The sequence below is a fragment of the Gossypium raimondii genome, chromosome 3 (genome assembly GCF_025698545.1).
Source record: "Gossypium raimondii isolate GPD5lz chromosome 3, ASM2569854v1, whole genome shotgun sequence".
NCBI lineage: Eukaryota > Viridiplantae > Streptophyta > Magnoliopsida > Malvales > Malvaceae > Gossypium > Gossypium raimondii.
This window is the reverse complement of record NC_068567.1, coordinates 23,228,713-23,246,331: the sequence shown is the minus strand read 5'-3', so window position 1 is coordinate 23,246,331 and position 17,619 is coordinate 23,228,713. Positions and strand designations below refer to the sequence as shown.

The following is a 17,619-nucleotide window of genomic DNA, read 5'->3' as shown; positions in this document are numbered from 1 at the left end:
ACCGGTACCGCCTTAAGATCGAGGCATGAAATACATCATCGATACCGTCCAACTCTGGAGGTAGCTCTAATTGATAAGCGATCGGTCCCACATGCTTCAGAATCTGATACGGCCCAATGAACCTAGGGCTGAATTTACCCTTAAGACCGAACTTTAGAACTTTCTACCACGGAGAAACCTTAAGAAAAATTAAGTCACCCACGGGGTACTCGAATCTCTCCTCTTCAGATCCCCATAGGACTTCTGTCTATCAGAAGCCACCTTTACATGATTCTGAATTAGTCTAACCTTATCTTCAGTCTCAGAAACCAACTCAAGACCCAAAACTTGATGCTCACCCAACTCAGTCCAACATAGCAGAGTATGACACTTACGACCATACAAAGCCTCGTAAGGTGCCATTTGGATGCTAGACTGGAAATTGTTTTTAGGCGAACTTAGCTAGCGACAGAAAATCTTCCCAACTATCTCATAAGTCAATCACACAACTCCAAAGCATGTCCTCTAGTATCTGAATCACCCTCTCAAATTAACCATCGGCCTGAGGATAGAACGCAGTCCTCATGCAGTTTCTTTCAAAATCGAGAATTGAAGCGAGATCCTTATTAGAAATTATCGAAACCGGAACCCCATGCAGTCTTACAATTTCAGCGATATAGAGCTTCGTTAACTTTTGTAGAGAATAGTCTGTCTGAACCAAAATAAAATGGGCAGACTTGGTCAATTAATCTACGATGACCCAAATGAAATCCTTCTTAGTGGGTGTTAAGGCAACAAAGTCCATCCTTACTCGTTCCCATTTCCATAAGGGAATCTTAACAAGTTGGAGAGAACCCAAAGACAACCGGTGCTCAGCCTTAACTTGCTGGCACGTCAGGCAAGGAGCAACAAAATTCGTCACCTCACGCTTCAAACTCGGCCACTAGTACAACTCATCAAGATCGCGATTCATTTTATTACCACCGGGATGTATAGCATAAGGGCTACTATGCGCCTCCCTTAGAATCAACTGTCTCATATTAGAATCATTTGGAACACAAACCCGACCTGAAAAACACAGAACCCCATCTTTATTCAGCCCAAAATCAGATGTACTGCCACTCTGAACCTGATGAAATCGCAGAACCAAAGACTCATCCCTTAACTACTTTTCTCGAATCTGCCTAATCCAAGTCGGCTTAACTTGCAACTCAGCCAACAGACCCCTATCATTGAATAGACTAAGACGAGTGAACATCGCTCTCAAACCAATCATCACTCTACGACTGAGAGTATCAGCCACCACATTGGCCTTACCAGGATGATACTTTATCGTACAGTCATAATTCTTAAGTAGTTCAATCTATCTACGCTGCCTAAGATTTAACTCCTTCTGAATAATGAGGTACTTGAGGCTCTTATAATCAGTGTAGATGATACACCTTTCGCCATATAAATAATGCCTCTAACTCTTTAATGCAAAAACAACAATAGCTAACTCGAGATCATGCGTCGGATAATTCCCCTCGTGTGACTTAAGCTAATGGGACGCATAAGTCACAACCTTACCATCTTGCATTAGTACACATCCCAAACCGACGTGCGACGCATCACTGTACACTAGAAACTCCTTACCAGATTCAAGCTGTATCAAAACAAGAGCCTGAGTCAGAATAGACTTGAGCTTCTTAAAGCTCGATTGTTGCACATCAGTCCAGATAAAAGGAACACTCTTGTGCAGAATTTTAGTCAAAGGAGCTGCAATCAAGGAGAACCCCTCAACAAAATACTGATAATACCCTGAGAGACCTAAAAAACTGCGGATCTCAGATACGTTCTTAGGTTGTTTCTAATAATGCACCGCCTCAATCTTTCTAGGATCAACTCAGATCCCCTCAGTAGAAACCATGTGCCCCAAAAAAGTTACCTCTCACAACCAAAACTTACATTTGCTCAACTTAACGTAGAGCTATTTCTCTTAGAGTATTTGAATCACTACTCTAAGATGCTCATCATGCTCATCTTCAGTCTTAGAGTAAACCAAAATATCATCAATGAAGACTACAACGAACTGATCTAGATACGGTTAAAAAACTCGATTCATCAGATCCATGAATGCAGCTGGAGCATTCGTCAAACCAAAGGGCATAACTAGGAACTCGTAGTGCCCATAACGAGTCCTAAATGTTTTCTTATAAATATCCACCTCCTTAACTCTCAACTGATGATATCCAGAATAAATATCTATTTTCGAGAACACTAAAGCCCCTAAGAATTGATCAAACAAATCATCGATCCTCGAAAGTGGATATTTATTCTTCACAGTCAGTTTATTCAACCGCCAGTAGTCAATGCACACCCCCATGGTACCATCATTTTTATTTACAAATAGAACCGGTGCCCCCCACAGAGACACACTAGGACGAATGAAACCACGATCTAGAAGCTCTTGAAGTAAAGCCTTGAGCTTTGTAAGCTCTTTCGGTGCCATACGATATGGAGCAATAGACACTGGAGCTGTACCTGGTAGAAGCTCAATACCGAACTCAACTTCTCGATTCAGAGGTAAACCCAGTAACTCCTTAGGAAAGACATCCAGAAATCTCTCATAGTTCTGATATCCTTGGCAGAAGAGTCCCAGAAACTGAAACACTAATGTAAGCCATATACGCCTCACACCCTTTCAGAAACAATTTCTCAACCACAAGAGTGAAGATCACATTAGATAGACAATCTCGACGCTCACCATTCACTACTACCTCCTTATCATCCTCAGTCCTCAGAACAACCTTGTTAGTCAGATAGTCAAGACTAACTTGGTGCTCAACCAACCAATCCATACCCAGAATTAAGTCGAACTCTCCAAATGGTAGCTCCATCAAATTTTCCAGAAACACAGTCCCTTGTACTTCCAACAGTACATTCCTATAAAGTATACTTACCCGAATAGACTACCCCAACAGACTTAGTACGGTAATCTCACTAGAAGTGCACTCCATAAAAATCCCCACATTTTTAGAAAGACTACTAGCTACATAGGAATGTGTAGACCCTATTTCTATCAAATCAGTATAAGGAACATAAAAAATAAAGAACGTACCCGTGATCACATCAGGGGCGCCTCTGTCCTCTCGGCGTCGAGCAACATAAACCAATGTAGGCTGCCTAGCCTCAATCTGATTAGCACCTCTGCCTACTGCTCTCTGTCCTTGACCCATACCATTATCACCCATTTTCTGTCCACGGCCCCTAGGTGGCAGCTGAATTGCCCTCTGAGGCTGTACAGAACTCAGCCCTGAAGCTTGCATCTGATCAACACGCTATGGACACTCTCTAATTTGATGCTCCAAAGACCCAAACCTTAGACAAGTCTCCAACCTCCTCCAACACTCACCAGGATGGCACCCACCTCAATCACCACATGGCTAAATCCCAGTAGGAGCAACAAGAACCCCCACTCTAACAGACCCATCAGGTCTGGCCTGTTTTTTAGGCCTTAAAATAGAACTAGGAGACTCTGATTCCCTCTTATTCTTGCCTCTCTCACGATCCCTATTCTAGCTCTCCACGCGCTTAACCTCTTCAGTGATCTTCGCCTTATCCACCAGAACAACAAACTCACACTGCCTCAGTGCAGCAATCAGTACCCTCAGATTATCCCTCAAGCCATCTTCAAAATGAAGGCACTTCTCATACTCAGACGCCACCATGCCTAGACCGTAACGACTCAACCTCAGAAACTCAGCCTCATACCTGGCCACAGATTTATCGCCTTGCGTGAGATTCATAAACTCACACCTACAAGCATCAACATAGCTCGCGCCTACATACTTCCCCTGGAAGGTAGTCTTAAAGTAGTCCCAGTTTAGATGGTCTCGTTGAGTACCCTCTTCAACTGACAACCACCACTAGTACGCCTCATCGTGAAGCAAAGAAACTGCACCCTTTAATTTCTGCTCAGGAGTGCAGTTGATGTCGTTCATGATCCCCTCGGTGGCTTCCAACCTATACTCATTCAAAGAAGGGGTCACTCCAACGACACCCCTAAACAGCTCAGCTCCATTGGACTAGAGTCATTCAGTTACCAACTCACAGCCCCCAGATGCAGAAAGGGGTCCAGCGACCCTCTCCAACACTGTCAACATGGCCTAGGACAGTGCGTCATCCCTAGCTGAGCAACTTTGAGCCCAATCTCCGTAGTAGGTGAAACTACTGTCTCACTCATATCTAAATTTGAAATATTGTCCAGAGAGGAAGACTCAGCTTGAGCCCCCTACGACCACTACCTCGCCCACGAATACCACGACTGCGAGTTCCACTAGCGCTCATCGTATATTCCAAGTTTATCTACATTATAAAATTTTATACATCAGTTCTAGTATTTATTAGCAGATATTTTATGCTTAAAGTATCAGAAGTTTAAAAGTATTCCATAGGTTTTAATCTCTAACTAACTTAGTATAGTTTAAGAAAGTGCTAACTATAGTGTTTTCAGAAAATTCTATCTAAGTTCAGAGATACTTACAGGATCGGCGCCGGAGACTTTGTGTTTCACATACTTACTCAGAGATATCTTAAATGATTTGAAAACTAGTTCTTTTGAAACACAATTTTAGAACACAAAAGTCACAACCTGAGCTTTGAACCTGGCTCTAATACCACTAAATGTAACACCCTGATAACATGTTAATTTGCATGAAATTTTGTGTTTAATTCAACTTATTTCTGAGTTGATCCTTGCTAAATTAGTGCTTTTATGTTTTAATCTTGTCAGGGATGCAATTGGGACGCTAAAAGATGAAAACGAGCAAAAAAGGACCAAATTGAAACACAATTAACGAAATGAGGCTGAATAAAAAATGTGGAGAAAGCCAAGGACTCATTAGATTTTTTTGACTTTGTAAAAGCCAAAAATAGAAAAAATATTATTTTATTTTATTTATTTACTTTTATTTTGAAGTGGTTAAAGACAAAATTAGTAAACACCATGTATATAATTAGGGCTTTAATGTTCTTAGGAAAGACACATTTAATTTTACATCTTTGATTTTTATTTGGAATTTAAGGGAAATTATTCTTTTTCTTCCAATTTGAGCATGAGCATTCTATTGCTTTTATTTCCGTTTCTTTGTTCTTTCAAAATTCGTTTAATTGCCTTTCAAGACATTTCCTTTCCTAATTTCCTCCATTATCATCAAATCACCTTCCATAACCTACAAGCATGATTATGCTTCACTAAATTCCATCTTAGCTTTAGGCCGGTGTTTTTTTTGGTCAGGAATTGTGAGGTATGTATCCATACCTAAAATCTTTCCAATTGGTATTCACATTTTTCTTAAGTATCGGGATTGAAAACTCATCCCGTAAAGTTAACTCAATTTCAAGTTAAAAGGTGCACATTGGGTTAGAGTCGTGTTTGCTGATAACTAGAGAAACGAGTCGGTCGTGCTGTATTCGGATCTCCAAGAAAAAATCAAGGAAGAAGTGATTGGGTTTAAACGACCTACACGGTTGAGGTCGTTAATTTGAGTTGGGTTCTTCAGAGCACAAAGCTGTCAGAATCTTTAATCTTGGAACACGTGTATCTCTGTTAGATTATCGATAAGGGTTGGTTTGTAGGTCGTACCAGGACCAACTACGAGAGAAAGAATTAGAGGTTATGTTCTTAACTACAATAACAAGATTATTGTTTGGAGGAGAAAATTAATTTTCAAGGATCGATTTGAAAATTCAGAATCCACCGAGTCTAGGGCTAAGGCTTATTATCTTTGATTACAAAATCCGAATTTAATTTCTAATTTAATTTCTAATTTTTTAATTATTTATTTATGTTGTTTCAATTATTTAGTTTCTAAACATTTCAAAACTCCCCTGATTTATTTGTTTATTTTTTAGCAGGTCCGTTTGGAGTCGTGGGCACAACTTTTGCCATGACTTTCGACCCAACAAAAATTCTAATCACAAGTTAAAAACGAAAGTGAATTATAACATCCAATCCATTTGGACTCGACCCTACTACCACCCTTTACTACTATTTAGAGTTATATCGTAGGAATTATTTTTGGTGGTTTCGACGCTTATCACACCCCAAACCCGGCCTAGACTTTATGGCCAAATCTAGTAATGTAACGATGAAGGGTTTTGAAATCAGAATCGTTTCGCTAAATCAACCAAGTTTTATAACTATTATATAAAATGTTCTTTAATTAATTCATTTGCCAAAACATAATTTATAGCGAAAGTCTTAGAAATCGTTCTATTTAAAAATCTCATTTGTATTTTTAGAAAAACCTTTGTTTAGTAAAAACCACGTTTTTAACCAATCGTCACAAATGAAGTGTTAATTCGAAAATCCAAATCCAAAATAATACAAAACAGTCCGGAGAGTCCCTTAATTACAAAACTCCCAGAAACAATCCATAATTAAACAAAAACCACTAATTTAAAAATAGTTTGCAAACTTGTGGCCACCGTGAGACTTCGCCGCACTGATCAGCCTGAGTCTGTGGTTTACCTGAATAGAACAAAAAAATAGTAGTGAGTTTTCGCAAACTCGACATGTAACCCAATAGAAATAGATATGCAATGCATACAGAAATCTCATATATAGTCAGATACAGATTCGGACTTAAGTCCATTTCAGATACAGATAACAGAATCAGATATGCAAAATAGATATACAGAATCCTATCCCCATCCTCTACACACCATCTCCATCCATCCCATCACACCATGTGGGGTTAACAACATCCACCTATCCCTATACACCAAATAGTGTCATTATGACACACAACAGATAGAATGCAGTCAAGATACAAGAATATAGGTGAAAGTCGCCATTCAAATCACTTTCTCCAAATATATGATTCCCACCCCAATCATAAATACAGAATGCAGATATAGAAATATCATGCTTAACATGCTCACATACAGATAACATATATATAACAGAATAATCAAACATGCATAACGGGGTCCTACTCAGAGCAAACTATCATAATATCAGATCACATAATTTAAGGTTTTGTTAGCATTGACCGACCCTAGGGATAATTTCAAAATTATGGGCCCACATGCCCGTTTGGCTTGCCCGTGACACACACCCAATATGGCCTAGCCTGGGTGCCCCACACGGCCACACTCACACCATCACACAATCGTGTCTTGCGCATGCCACACCTTCGTCAGACACATGACTGTGTCTTGCACATGGCCCACAACACGACCAGGCACACGCTAGTATGGTGTCGACAGAATGTTTTTTTTCTTTCACCGAAACTCAATTTTCTGCGTTTTCGATGTAAAAACACTCCTGAGTCACACAACACCAAAAATTGACCAATAAATCACTGAATTAGTTTCTTAAATCAATACTAAACCAAAGCTACATTGAAACAGAAAATCCTTTAATCCAAAAAAACCCTTACCTTCGAATGAGCAACTGTGATTTCGCACAAATATTGCACCGATTAGAAGCCCCCAGCCCCTTGATCTTCTCCTAAGCACAAAATGAACTCCATTAACCAAAGATTCACTAACCAAAATAATAACCACACTTACCAAACTTAACAGAAATGAATAAAGAACACCGACATATCAAGACACGATGAATTATGCAAAACATAATGTGACAGAACCAGAAAAGAAGAGAACAAAGAAAAATTGGCAGTGAACAAAGAAAATCGCACAAAACGTCAGAAACTTTTTCGAAAGAAAGAGAAATTTTTTTAATATATATATATTTGATAAATCCCAACTCCCCACTAACAACTCAATCTTAACTACCCCAGAATCCAACTCCACCGAAACTCTAACATGCAACCAAGCAAAAATAAGATCCATGCTCGCGCAGGGACTCAAACACAGGACCTCTAAGACAGTAACTCCCTTACCAGTCAAACTAACAGACTAATTCTGATATGAATTAACAGACAATTCTATATAAGCCCACTCAACAAGGGTGAGGCTTGGATCTAAAATAACAAAATTTTGGCAAAAGGGAGACTTGAACCCAAGACCTCATACAGACACCTGGAACACTCAACCACTGAAGCAAATACTTATTTATATCAAATTTTGCAAAAACAAACTTAAATAATTCAGGGTGTTACAGATTGTTTGCATTTTAATTAAGAAAGAAGAACAATTAAATGAAACAATAAAGTAAATTAGATATATACTGCATCCATAAAAATAACTTAAGGTTTCATCGAAAGTAATCCCAACCCTATGAGATTTAGCTCATGAGCTAGGAAATAAAATTCCAAACCAAAAAATGTGTTCAACTACGTCAACTTAATCTTGCGAAGGAACACTAATGAAAATAATGGAAGAGCTATAGGAAACAGCTTTCGATTGCCCAGTCTACACTTCGACAACACTTCGATTGCCCGTGTCACTTACCCACATGCCCGTGTGAAAACTACTGTTCCTATTTTTGCGAAAAAGTCATTTTAAAACCCGACTTTACGCATTTTAATGACCAATTAAACCCGATTTAACTACGATTAATTAACGTATGTATACATACACCTTCAATTGAATTTATGGACATTAATTAAGCCATAATTAAATAGAATTAGGCAATCAATTTCTTGCATAACAAACATCGAATAAATCAAACAAGTGGTGTACCTTAGTCGCTAGTAAACCACTCCATGGAAGCTTCAATTAAACAATCATTAGTATTAATTTCCCGCTTCACACACCGTGTTATCAATCACTGTGTTATCAAGCAACAATACACTATAAATTATTCAATAATTAAACTCAAACATGCCTCAAAATTAATATAAAACCATCCAAAATAAATGTCCAGTGTCCAAAGATCATTTACAACCAAAATCAAACTAATTCCTAGGAGTTCCACAATGCTCGACTGCAGTCTCTAAAATGCGTAATGAAGTCTCTACCAAGCCTAGATCTCTTGGAATTCTCTTGCTCGAATCCTCAGCACCTCAATCTCGACGATTATCTCACGAATGTGAGAGTGTAAGCTTTAAAAGCTCAGTGAATGTTAATAAAAAGGACAAGTAAATTAACGTCCAATTCATGCTTAATTCACAACCAATCATTCACTAATGGCCAGGCAAAAATAATTAAACATGACAATTCAATTTCCATTAGCATTTTTCATACCAAAAATCAATTATTCATGGCTTTCAATTATCCATTGATATAGCAAAAATCACACATATATATATTGGCATTCATTTCTCATGGCTTAATCGGATGATCATACATCGAATAAACAGATCTTCGAACTCCCACAAATATCAAATACAGTCCACCCAGTTAAGTGGGCCACAGTACACGCTCCCTTATAGTGCCTCAAATAACCCATTGAGTGGAGACCCATTCCAAACAAATCAGTCCACCTAGAGCTATATTTAACACCCCTTACCAGAGACCGTTGCCGGAGTTGAGCATGGGGCGTTACTTGACTTAACTTATTAGTTCGGGGCATAAAAATTTGCTTTTAAAATTTATTTCACTGTTCACCATAATGCTGTGCACCTGTGCAGCAGTCACTAATTTAATTATAACTCAAGTTACGAAACTCAAAATTTAGATCTGTAAATTTTCCCTAAAACTAGACTCATATATTATGTTACCATAAAATTTTCAGAATTTTTGGTTCAGCCAATTAGTATAGTTTATTCATTAAAGTCTCCTCTATTACACTGTCTGATGATTCTGAACTTTATTCACTAAAAATCAATTTTCTCATTGTATGATTTTCATATGGTGTTATAATTTTCATATGATTTTCATATGGTGTTATAACTAATAATTATTTTTGTACAATTTTTAATGATTTTCTAAATTCAGAACAGGGGACTCCAGAAACCATTCTGCCCCTGTCTAACCAAAATTCAAATATCTCAGAATATAAAATTCCTTTACCCACACCGCTATTTTTTTATGAAAATAGACTCGATAATATTTAATTATATATATCATTCTCTCTAATTCATTTTATACTAGCCTTGGTGATTTTTCAAAGTCACGTCGCTGCTACTGTCCCAAGACTGTTTCATTGCAAATTTTTCCTTTCATAATTTCTAGGTACAAACTATCACCTAGGCAGTCATAATACCAAACATATTCTTACTTAGCCATTTTAATAGATAAACATTATCATATATTTACACATCATCCTTTAGAAATATCATAAGGACATACATTCAAAATGACTAAGTCCCTATACATGCCATAGCTCAAACATTGATCATCATAAAATACCGAGTTGTTGTTGTTGTTGATAGTGTGAGCGCTCTTCGACGTCTTTAAGATTCCTGACTTTGCTTGTAATACTATAAAAGAAGGAAAATAAAAGAAGTAAGCATAAAGCTTAGTAAGTTTACAAGCAAATAAATAACAACATTTAACACAAATAAATATACTTAAGTGTCATGATCTCTAATTTCCTCTTTACTGAATCTCTTACTCGTTCACTTACTTGTTTACTTAGATAACTCATGATTATAACTTACTCTTCTCTTGCTGAAATGTTGGTTCTCAATTAATAACATAATATGTTCTTAACTCTTATAACTCACCTAAATTTGCTATTTATGCTTTTACCTGAACTTTCATGGAACATAATTTCTTTACTAGCCCATTGAGCCACATTGGAATAATAAGGATACTTGGGTCTCTTTTCTGATAATAACATGCCAAGCCATGTCCCAGACATGGTCTTACATGAGATGTTTCTTGTACTACAAATGCCATATCCCAGATATGGTCTTGCATGGGAGTTCTCATATCGGTGCCGATGCCATGTCCCAGACATGGTCTTACGGGGGACCTCTCATCTCGGTGCCAATGCCATGTCCCAAACATGGTCTTACATGGGATCTCTTTACCCAAATGTCATGACATTTGTATCCAATACATTCCTTATGTTTCAACGGGACTTTTTAACACTGATTCTCTATCATCTCATACTTGAGTCAACATTAAATAATTTCATGAAATAAAAACATAATTTTTGGAAAATAACAGCATTAAAAATAATTATTGAAATATTGTATTTATTTACCGTAAACTTACCTCGGTACAAAATATGGCCAAATCTATCAACTTAGTCTTCAACCTTTTTCTTTCCTCGGTCTAACCCCAGATTTCGTTCTTCTTGATCTATAATAGCAAATTTAGTTTATTTTAATACACACATTTATCAAAACAGCCCTCGACTCTAACTTTGGAAAAATTACGATTTTGCCCCTAAACTTTTGCATATTCACACTTTTTCCCCAAAGCTCAAAAATTAAACTTCATCCCATATTCTTATGTTTTATAACATGCTGAACATTTTTCCCTTCTAGGGCAACATCGAATTCCCACACTAACACTTACTTATGAACATTAGGTATTTTTACCGATTATGTCGTTTTACTCGTTTTCACTTAAAATCGCTTAGCAAAAGTTGTTTAACATAATTTCAAGCTTCATATTCTACCATAAAACATCAAAATAAACACATTTCACCTATGGGTATTTTTACAAATATAAACCATAGATTAAATTATTGCTAGAATAAGCTAAATCAAGTTATCGGGACTCCAAAAACGTAAAGAACATTAAAAACGAGGCTTGGAATCACTTACTATGGAGCTTGGAAGCTTGAAAACCCTAACTATGGCTTCCCCCCTTGCTAATTTCGGCCAAATGAAGAAGATGAGCACAATTTGCCATCTTTTTCCCTTTTAATTCATTTGAATTACTAAATTACCAAAATACCCCTAACTTAAAAATTTCCTATTTCACTTATCTCATGTCCATGATTGTCCATAACTTAACCAATGGTCTAATTACCATATAAAGATCTCAAATTTAAAATTTCATAACAATTGGACACCTCAACATGTAGAACTCAACTTTTTCACTTTTTACAATTTAGTCCTTTTGACTAAATTGAGTGCCCAAACGTCAAAATTTTTGAATGAAATTTTCATGAAATCATTCAGTGAAATTGTAGGCCATACAAATATAGTAAAAATAAATTTTTCCTCATCGTATTTATGGTCCCGAAACCACTATTCCGACTAGGCCTAAAATCGAGATGTTAGATTTCTCCCCTTTTTTGGGATTTTCATCCCCAAAAATCTTACCTGTGAAGAGATTTGGGTACTATTTTCACATAGCCTCTTTGGGCTTCCATGTAGCCTCATCAACCCCATGTCTATCCCATAACACTTTCACAAGTGCAATACTCTTGTTCCTTAGTTGCTTGATCTCTCTATCTAGAACTTTTACCGGTTCTTCAACATAAGTCATGTCTGGCTGAATCTCAACCTCTGTCAGTGAGATCACATGTGATGGATCAAAACGGTAACGACGTAACATAGACACATGGAATACATTATGAATCTTCTCTGACTCAGTTGGCAAAGCTAATCGAAATGCTAAGGGCCCAATTCTTTCAGTTACCTCGAACGATCCAATGAAATGTGGACTTAGTTTGCCTTTCTTACCAAATCTGAAAATTTTCTTCCACTGGGATACTTTCAAAAACACTTTGTCACCAACTTGATACTCGATCTCTTTTCTTTTTAAATCTGCATAAGACTTCATGCATGCAAGTCGCTTTTAAACAATCTCGATAACTTTTACTTTCTCTTGCTTTCTTTGACTAAATCAACCTCAGAATCGATTTTCCTTAAGCTTTATCCAATACAAAGGCGTACGACACTTACGTCCATACAAAGCTTCATAAGGAGCCATCTTCAAACTCGACTGATAACTATTATTATAGGCAAACTCTACCAACAGCAAATATTTCTCCCAACTACCTTGAAATTCTAAAACACAACATTTGAGCATATCTTCAAGTAGCCGAATAACTCTCTTTGACTGACCATCAGTTTGAGGATGGAAAGTTGTACTGAAGTTCAACTTTGTACCCAAAGCTTCCTGCAATTTCCTCCAAAACCGCGAAGTAAATCTTGAATCTCTGTCTGAGATAATCGGTAATGGTACCCCATTTAATCTGACTATCTTTGAAACATACAATTCAGCCAACTTGTCAAGTGAATAATCCATACGAACCGGGATAAAATAAGCTGACTTAGTTAACTTATCAATCACAACCCATACCGCATCTTTCTTTTTCGGTGTCAACGGCAACCCTGGTACAAAATCCATGGTAACTCGGTCCCATTTCCACTCAGGAAGTAACACAGGCTGCAATAAACCTGAAGGTACCTGATGTTCGGCCTTTACCTGTTGACAGATCAAGCATCTTGAAACAAATTCTAAAATATCTCTTTTCATTCCTGCCCACTAGTACATTTTCTTTAAATCGTTATACATCTTTGTACTACCTGGATGAATAGACAGAGAACTATTATGTGCTTCTTGTAAGATCTTCCGAACAAGCTCATCATTCTTTGGTACACATACTCTGTCTCTGAACATCAAACAACCACCAGAACTGATCTGAAAATTAGACTCTACACCCAACTCGCATTGAGCTCTTTTAGCTTGCAACTCACTGTCATTTTTCTGAGCTTCATAAATTTCTTAAAGAAACATCGGTTTAGCCATCAACTCAGCTAAAATAGAACCATCATCAGATAAAGCCAAACTGGTATTCAAAGCTCTCAATGCAAATCAATATTTTCTACTCAAGTCATCAGCAACAACATTTGCTTTACCCGGGTGGTAATCGATCACTAACTCATAATCTTTAATCAATTCTAGCCATATTGTTTGCCTCAAGTTCAAATCTTCCTGAGTCATCAAGTACTTCAAGCTTTTATGGTCAGTAAATATTCGTCACTTCTCACTGTACAAGTAATGTCTCTAGATCTTCAACGTAAATACAATGGCAGCCAACTCTAAGTCATGCGACGGATAGTTTTTCTCATGTGGCTTTAACTGTCTGGAAGCATATGCGATGACTTTATCTTCTTGCATAAGTACACAACCCAATTCGTTTAAAGATGCGTCACTGTAAATCACAAATTCTTTACCCACTTCTGATTGTACTAAAATAGGAGCTTCAGTCAACAATGCCTTTAACTTGTCAAAACTCTGTTGACACATTTCAGTCCATTCAAACTTGACATCTTTCTGCAAGAACCTTGCCAACGGGGTAGCTATCATGGAAAATCCCTTTACAAATCGTCTGTAATAACCAACTAATCCAAGAAAGTTTCTAAACTCTGATACATTTCTAGGAGGCTTCCAATTAACAATTGCTGAAATTTTACTCAGATCAACTTTAATACCATCACCTGAGACAATGTGTCCAAGGAATCCAACTTCCCGAAGCCAGAACTCACTTTTACTAAACTTGGCATAAAGCTTATTATCTCTTAAAATCTATAAAATGATTCTCAAATGCTTGACATGTTCAATCTCATCACGAGAATATATCAGAATATCATCAATGAACAAAACTACAAATTTATCCAAGTAAGGTCTGAAAATTCAGTTCATTAAGTCCATGAAAATAGCTGGAGCATTAGTCAAGCCAAATGGCATCACAAGAAACTCATAGTGACCATACTTAGTCCGGAAAGCAGTCTTCGGAACATCTGACTCTTTAACCCTCAACTGATAATAACCGGATCTCAAATCTATCTTGGAAAATACAGTAGCTCCCTTCAATTGGTCAAACAGATCATCAATTCTAGGTAGTAGATATTTGTTCTTTATAGTTACTTTGTTAAGCTGCCTATAATCTATGCATAATCTTATCGAACCGTCTTTCTTTTTCACAAAAAGCACTGGTGCACCCCACGGAGAACAACTAGGCCTTGCAAAACCTTTATCAGTTAATTCCTGTAATTTCCTCCAAAACTATAAAGTAAATCTCGGATCTCTATCAAAGATAATCGATAATGGTACCCCATGTAGTCTGACTATCTCTGAAACATACAATTCAACCAACTTGTCAAGTGAATAATCCATACGAACTGGGATAAAATGAGCTGACTTCGTTAACTTATCAATCACAACCCATACCACATCTTTCTTTTTCAGTGTCAACGGCAACCCTGCAACAAAATCCACGGTAACTCGGTCTCGTTTCCACTCAGGAAGTAACAGAGGTTGCAATAAACCTGGAGGTACTTGATATTCGGTCTTTACCTGTTGACAGATCAAGCATCTAGAAACAAATTCTAAAATATCTCTTTTCATTCCTGCCCACCAGTACATTTTCTTTAAATCATTATACATCTTTGTACTACCTGGATGAATAGACAGAGAACTACTATGTGCTGCTTGTAAGATCTTCTGAATAAGCTCATCATTCTTTGGTACACATACTCTGTCTTTGAACATCAAACAACCATCAGAACCGATTTGAAAATCAGACTTTACACCCGACTTGCATTGGGCTCTTTTTAGCTTGCAACTCACTGTCATTTTTCTGAGCTTCATAGATTTCTTCAAGAAACATCAATTTAGCCATCAACTCAGCTAAAATGGAATCATCATCAGATAAAGCCAAACTGGTATTCAAAGCTCTCAAAGCAAATCAAGATTTTCTACTCAATGCATCAGCAACAACATTTGCCTTACCTAGGTGGTAATCGATCACTAACTCATAATCTTTAATCAACTCTAGCCATCTTCTTTGCCTCAAGTTCAAATCTTTCTGAGTCATCAAGTACTTCAAGCTTTTATGGTCAATAAATATTCGGCACTTCTCACCGTACGAGTAATGTCTCCAGATCTTCAACGCAAATACAATGGCAGCCAACTCTAAGTCGTGCGTCAGATAGTTTTTCTCATGTGGCTTTAACTGTTTGGAAGCATATGCGATGACTTTATCTTCTTGCATAAGTACACAACACATGATGCATCACTGTAAATCACAAATTCTTTACCTGGTTCTGATTGTACTAAAACAGGAGCTTCAGTCAACAATGCCTTCAACTTGTCAAAACTCTGTTGACACTTTAGTCCATTCAAACTTGACATCTTTCTGCAACAACCTTGTCAACGGGGTAGCTATCATGGAAAATCCCTTTACAAATCGTCTGTAGTAACCAGCTAATCCAAGAAAGCTTCTAACCTCTAATACATTTCTAGAAGGCTTCCAATTAACAATTGCTGATATTTTACTCGGATCAACTTTAATACCATCACCTGAGACAATGTGTCCAAGGAATCCAACTTCCCGAAGCCAGAACTCACTTTTACTAAACTTGGCATAAAGCTTATTATCTCTCAAAATCTTTAAAACGGTTCTCAAATGCTTGGCATGTTCAATCTCATCACGAGAATAAATCAGAATATCATCAATGAACACAACTCATAGTGACCATACCTAGTCCGGAAAGAAGTCTTCGGAACATCTGACTCTTTAACCCTCAACTGATAATAACTGAATCTCAAATCTATCTTGGAAAACATAGTAGCTCCCTTCAATTGGTCAAACAGATCATCAATTCTAGGCAGTGGATATTTGTTCTTTATAGTTACTTTGTTAAGCTACCGATAATCTATGCATAATCTCATCAAACCATTTTTCTTTTTCACAAAAAGCACTGGTGCACTCCACGAAGAACAACTAGGCCTTGCAAAACCTTTATCAGTTAATTCCTGCAACTGAGCTTTCAATTCTTTCAATTCCAACGGGGTCATTCTATAAGGAGTAATAGAAATAGGAGTTGTACTTGGAATCAACTCAATACCAAATTCAACTTCTCTAATAGGAGGGAAACCTTGCAATTCTTCCGGAAAACATCTAAATACTCACGTACCACTGGAACTGATTCAATTTTTAACTCTGGATCTCTAGTATTCAATACAAAAGCAAGATAAGCTTCAACCCTTTTCTCAAACATTTCTGAGCAGACATAAAAGAAATCATAGCGAGAGAACCATCTGACTCATCTGAATCAACCCGGATAATATCACCATTTTCGCATTTCAACTCAATGTATTTTTTTTCGCAATTCACTATCACATCATGGGTAGTCAATCAATCCATACCAAGAATCACATCAAACTCATCAAATAGCAATAGCATGAGATCGACCGGAAAACAGTGACCTCTAATCATCAAAGGGCAACTCTTACATACTTTGTCTACTAACACATACTGGCCTAATGGATTTGATACTTTAATTACAAATTCAGTAGATTCTATAGGCATGTTTATACTAGGAATCAATCTCATACAAACAGAGGAATGGGTCGAACCCGGATCAATCAAAGCAATAGCAATAGCATATGACCTTGCGGATGCTCTAACATCTGGTCTAGCTGTTGAGTCTCTGGGCATACCCATGTTACTTGCTCCAACTCCTGGATTCCTCTGTGGTTTGCCTCTAGTAGAAGTATTTCCCGATCTCGCACTCAGTATTACTTCTCTTTTACCTGTTTTAAAACAATCCCGAATATAGTGATCTGGTGCACCACATCTAAAGCAACCATTTTCTTTTGCTCTACACTCTCCCGGATGATGTCTACCGCATTGGGCACATTTTGGCCTAGGTGGTCGAGTACTACCCGTACTTGCGTGTAACACCCCAAATTTGGTCTAAACATTACGACTAAATTTGGCGATGTCACATTGTAACACCCCTTACTCGTATTCAATGCCGGAATAGGGTACGAGGCATTACCAGAACACATACACTTATAAACATGTTAAACCCAGTTATAAAGTTT

The 17,619-nt window shown here is 37.4% G+C and overlaps 1 protein-coding gene across 1 annotated transcript; it reads right to left on the bottom strand.

Annotated features, from left to right (window-relative positions):
• Window positions 1–529: 529 nt before the first annotated feature.
• LOC105795756 (uncharacterized) lies at window positions 530–3,451 on the bottom strand. The gene is made up of 8 exons (XM_012625417.1): window positions 3,374–3,451; window positions 3,080–3,287; window positions 2,739–2,887; window positions 2,155–2,659; window positions 1,544–1,737; window positions 1,043–1,108; window positions 791–922; window positions 530–691 (listed from the first exon to the last, which is right to left on the bottom strand). Exons 1-8 carry the CDS (start codon window positions 3,449–3,451, stop codon window positions 530–532), a joined length of 1,494 nt encoding a protein of 497 aa, XP_012480871.1.
• Between the last annotated feature and the right edge of the window lie 14,168 nt (window positions 3,452–17,619).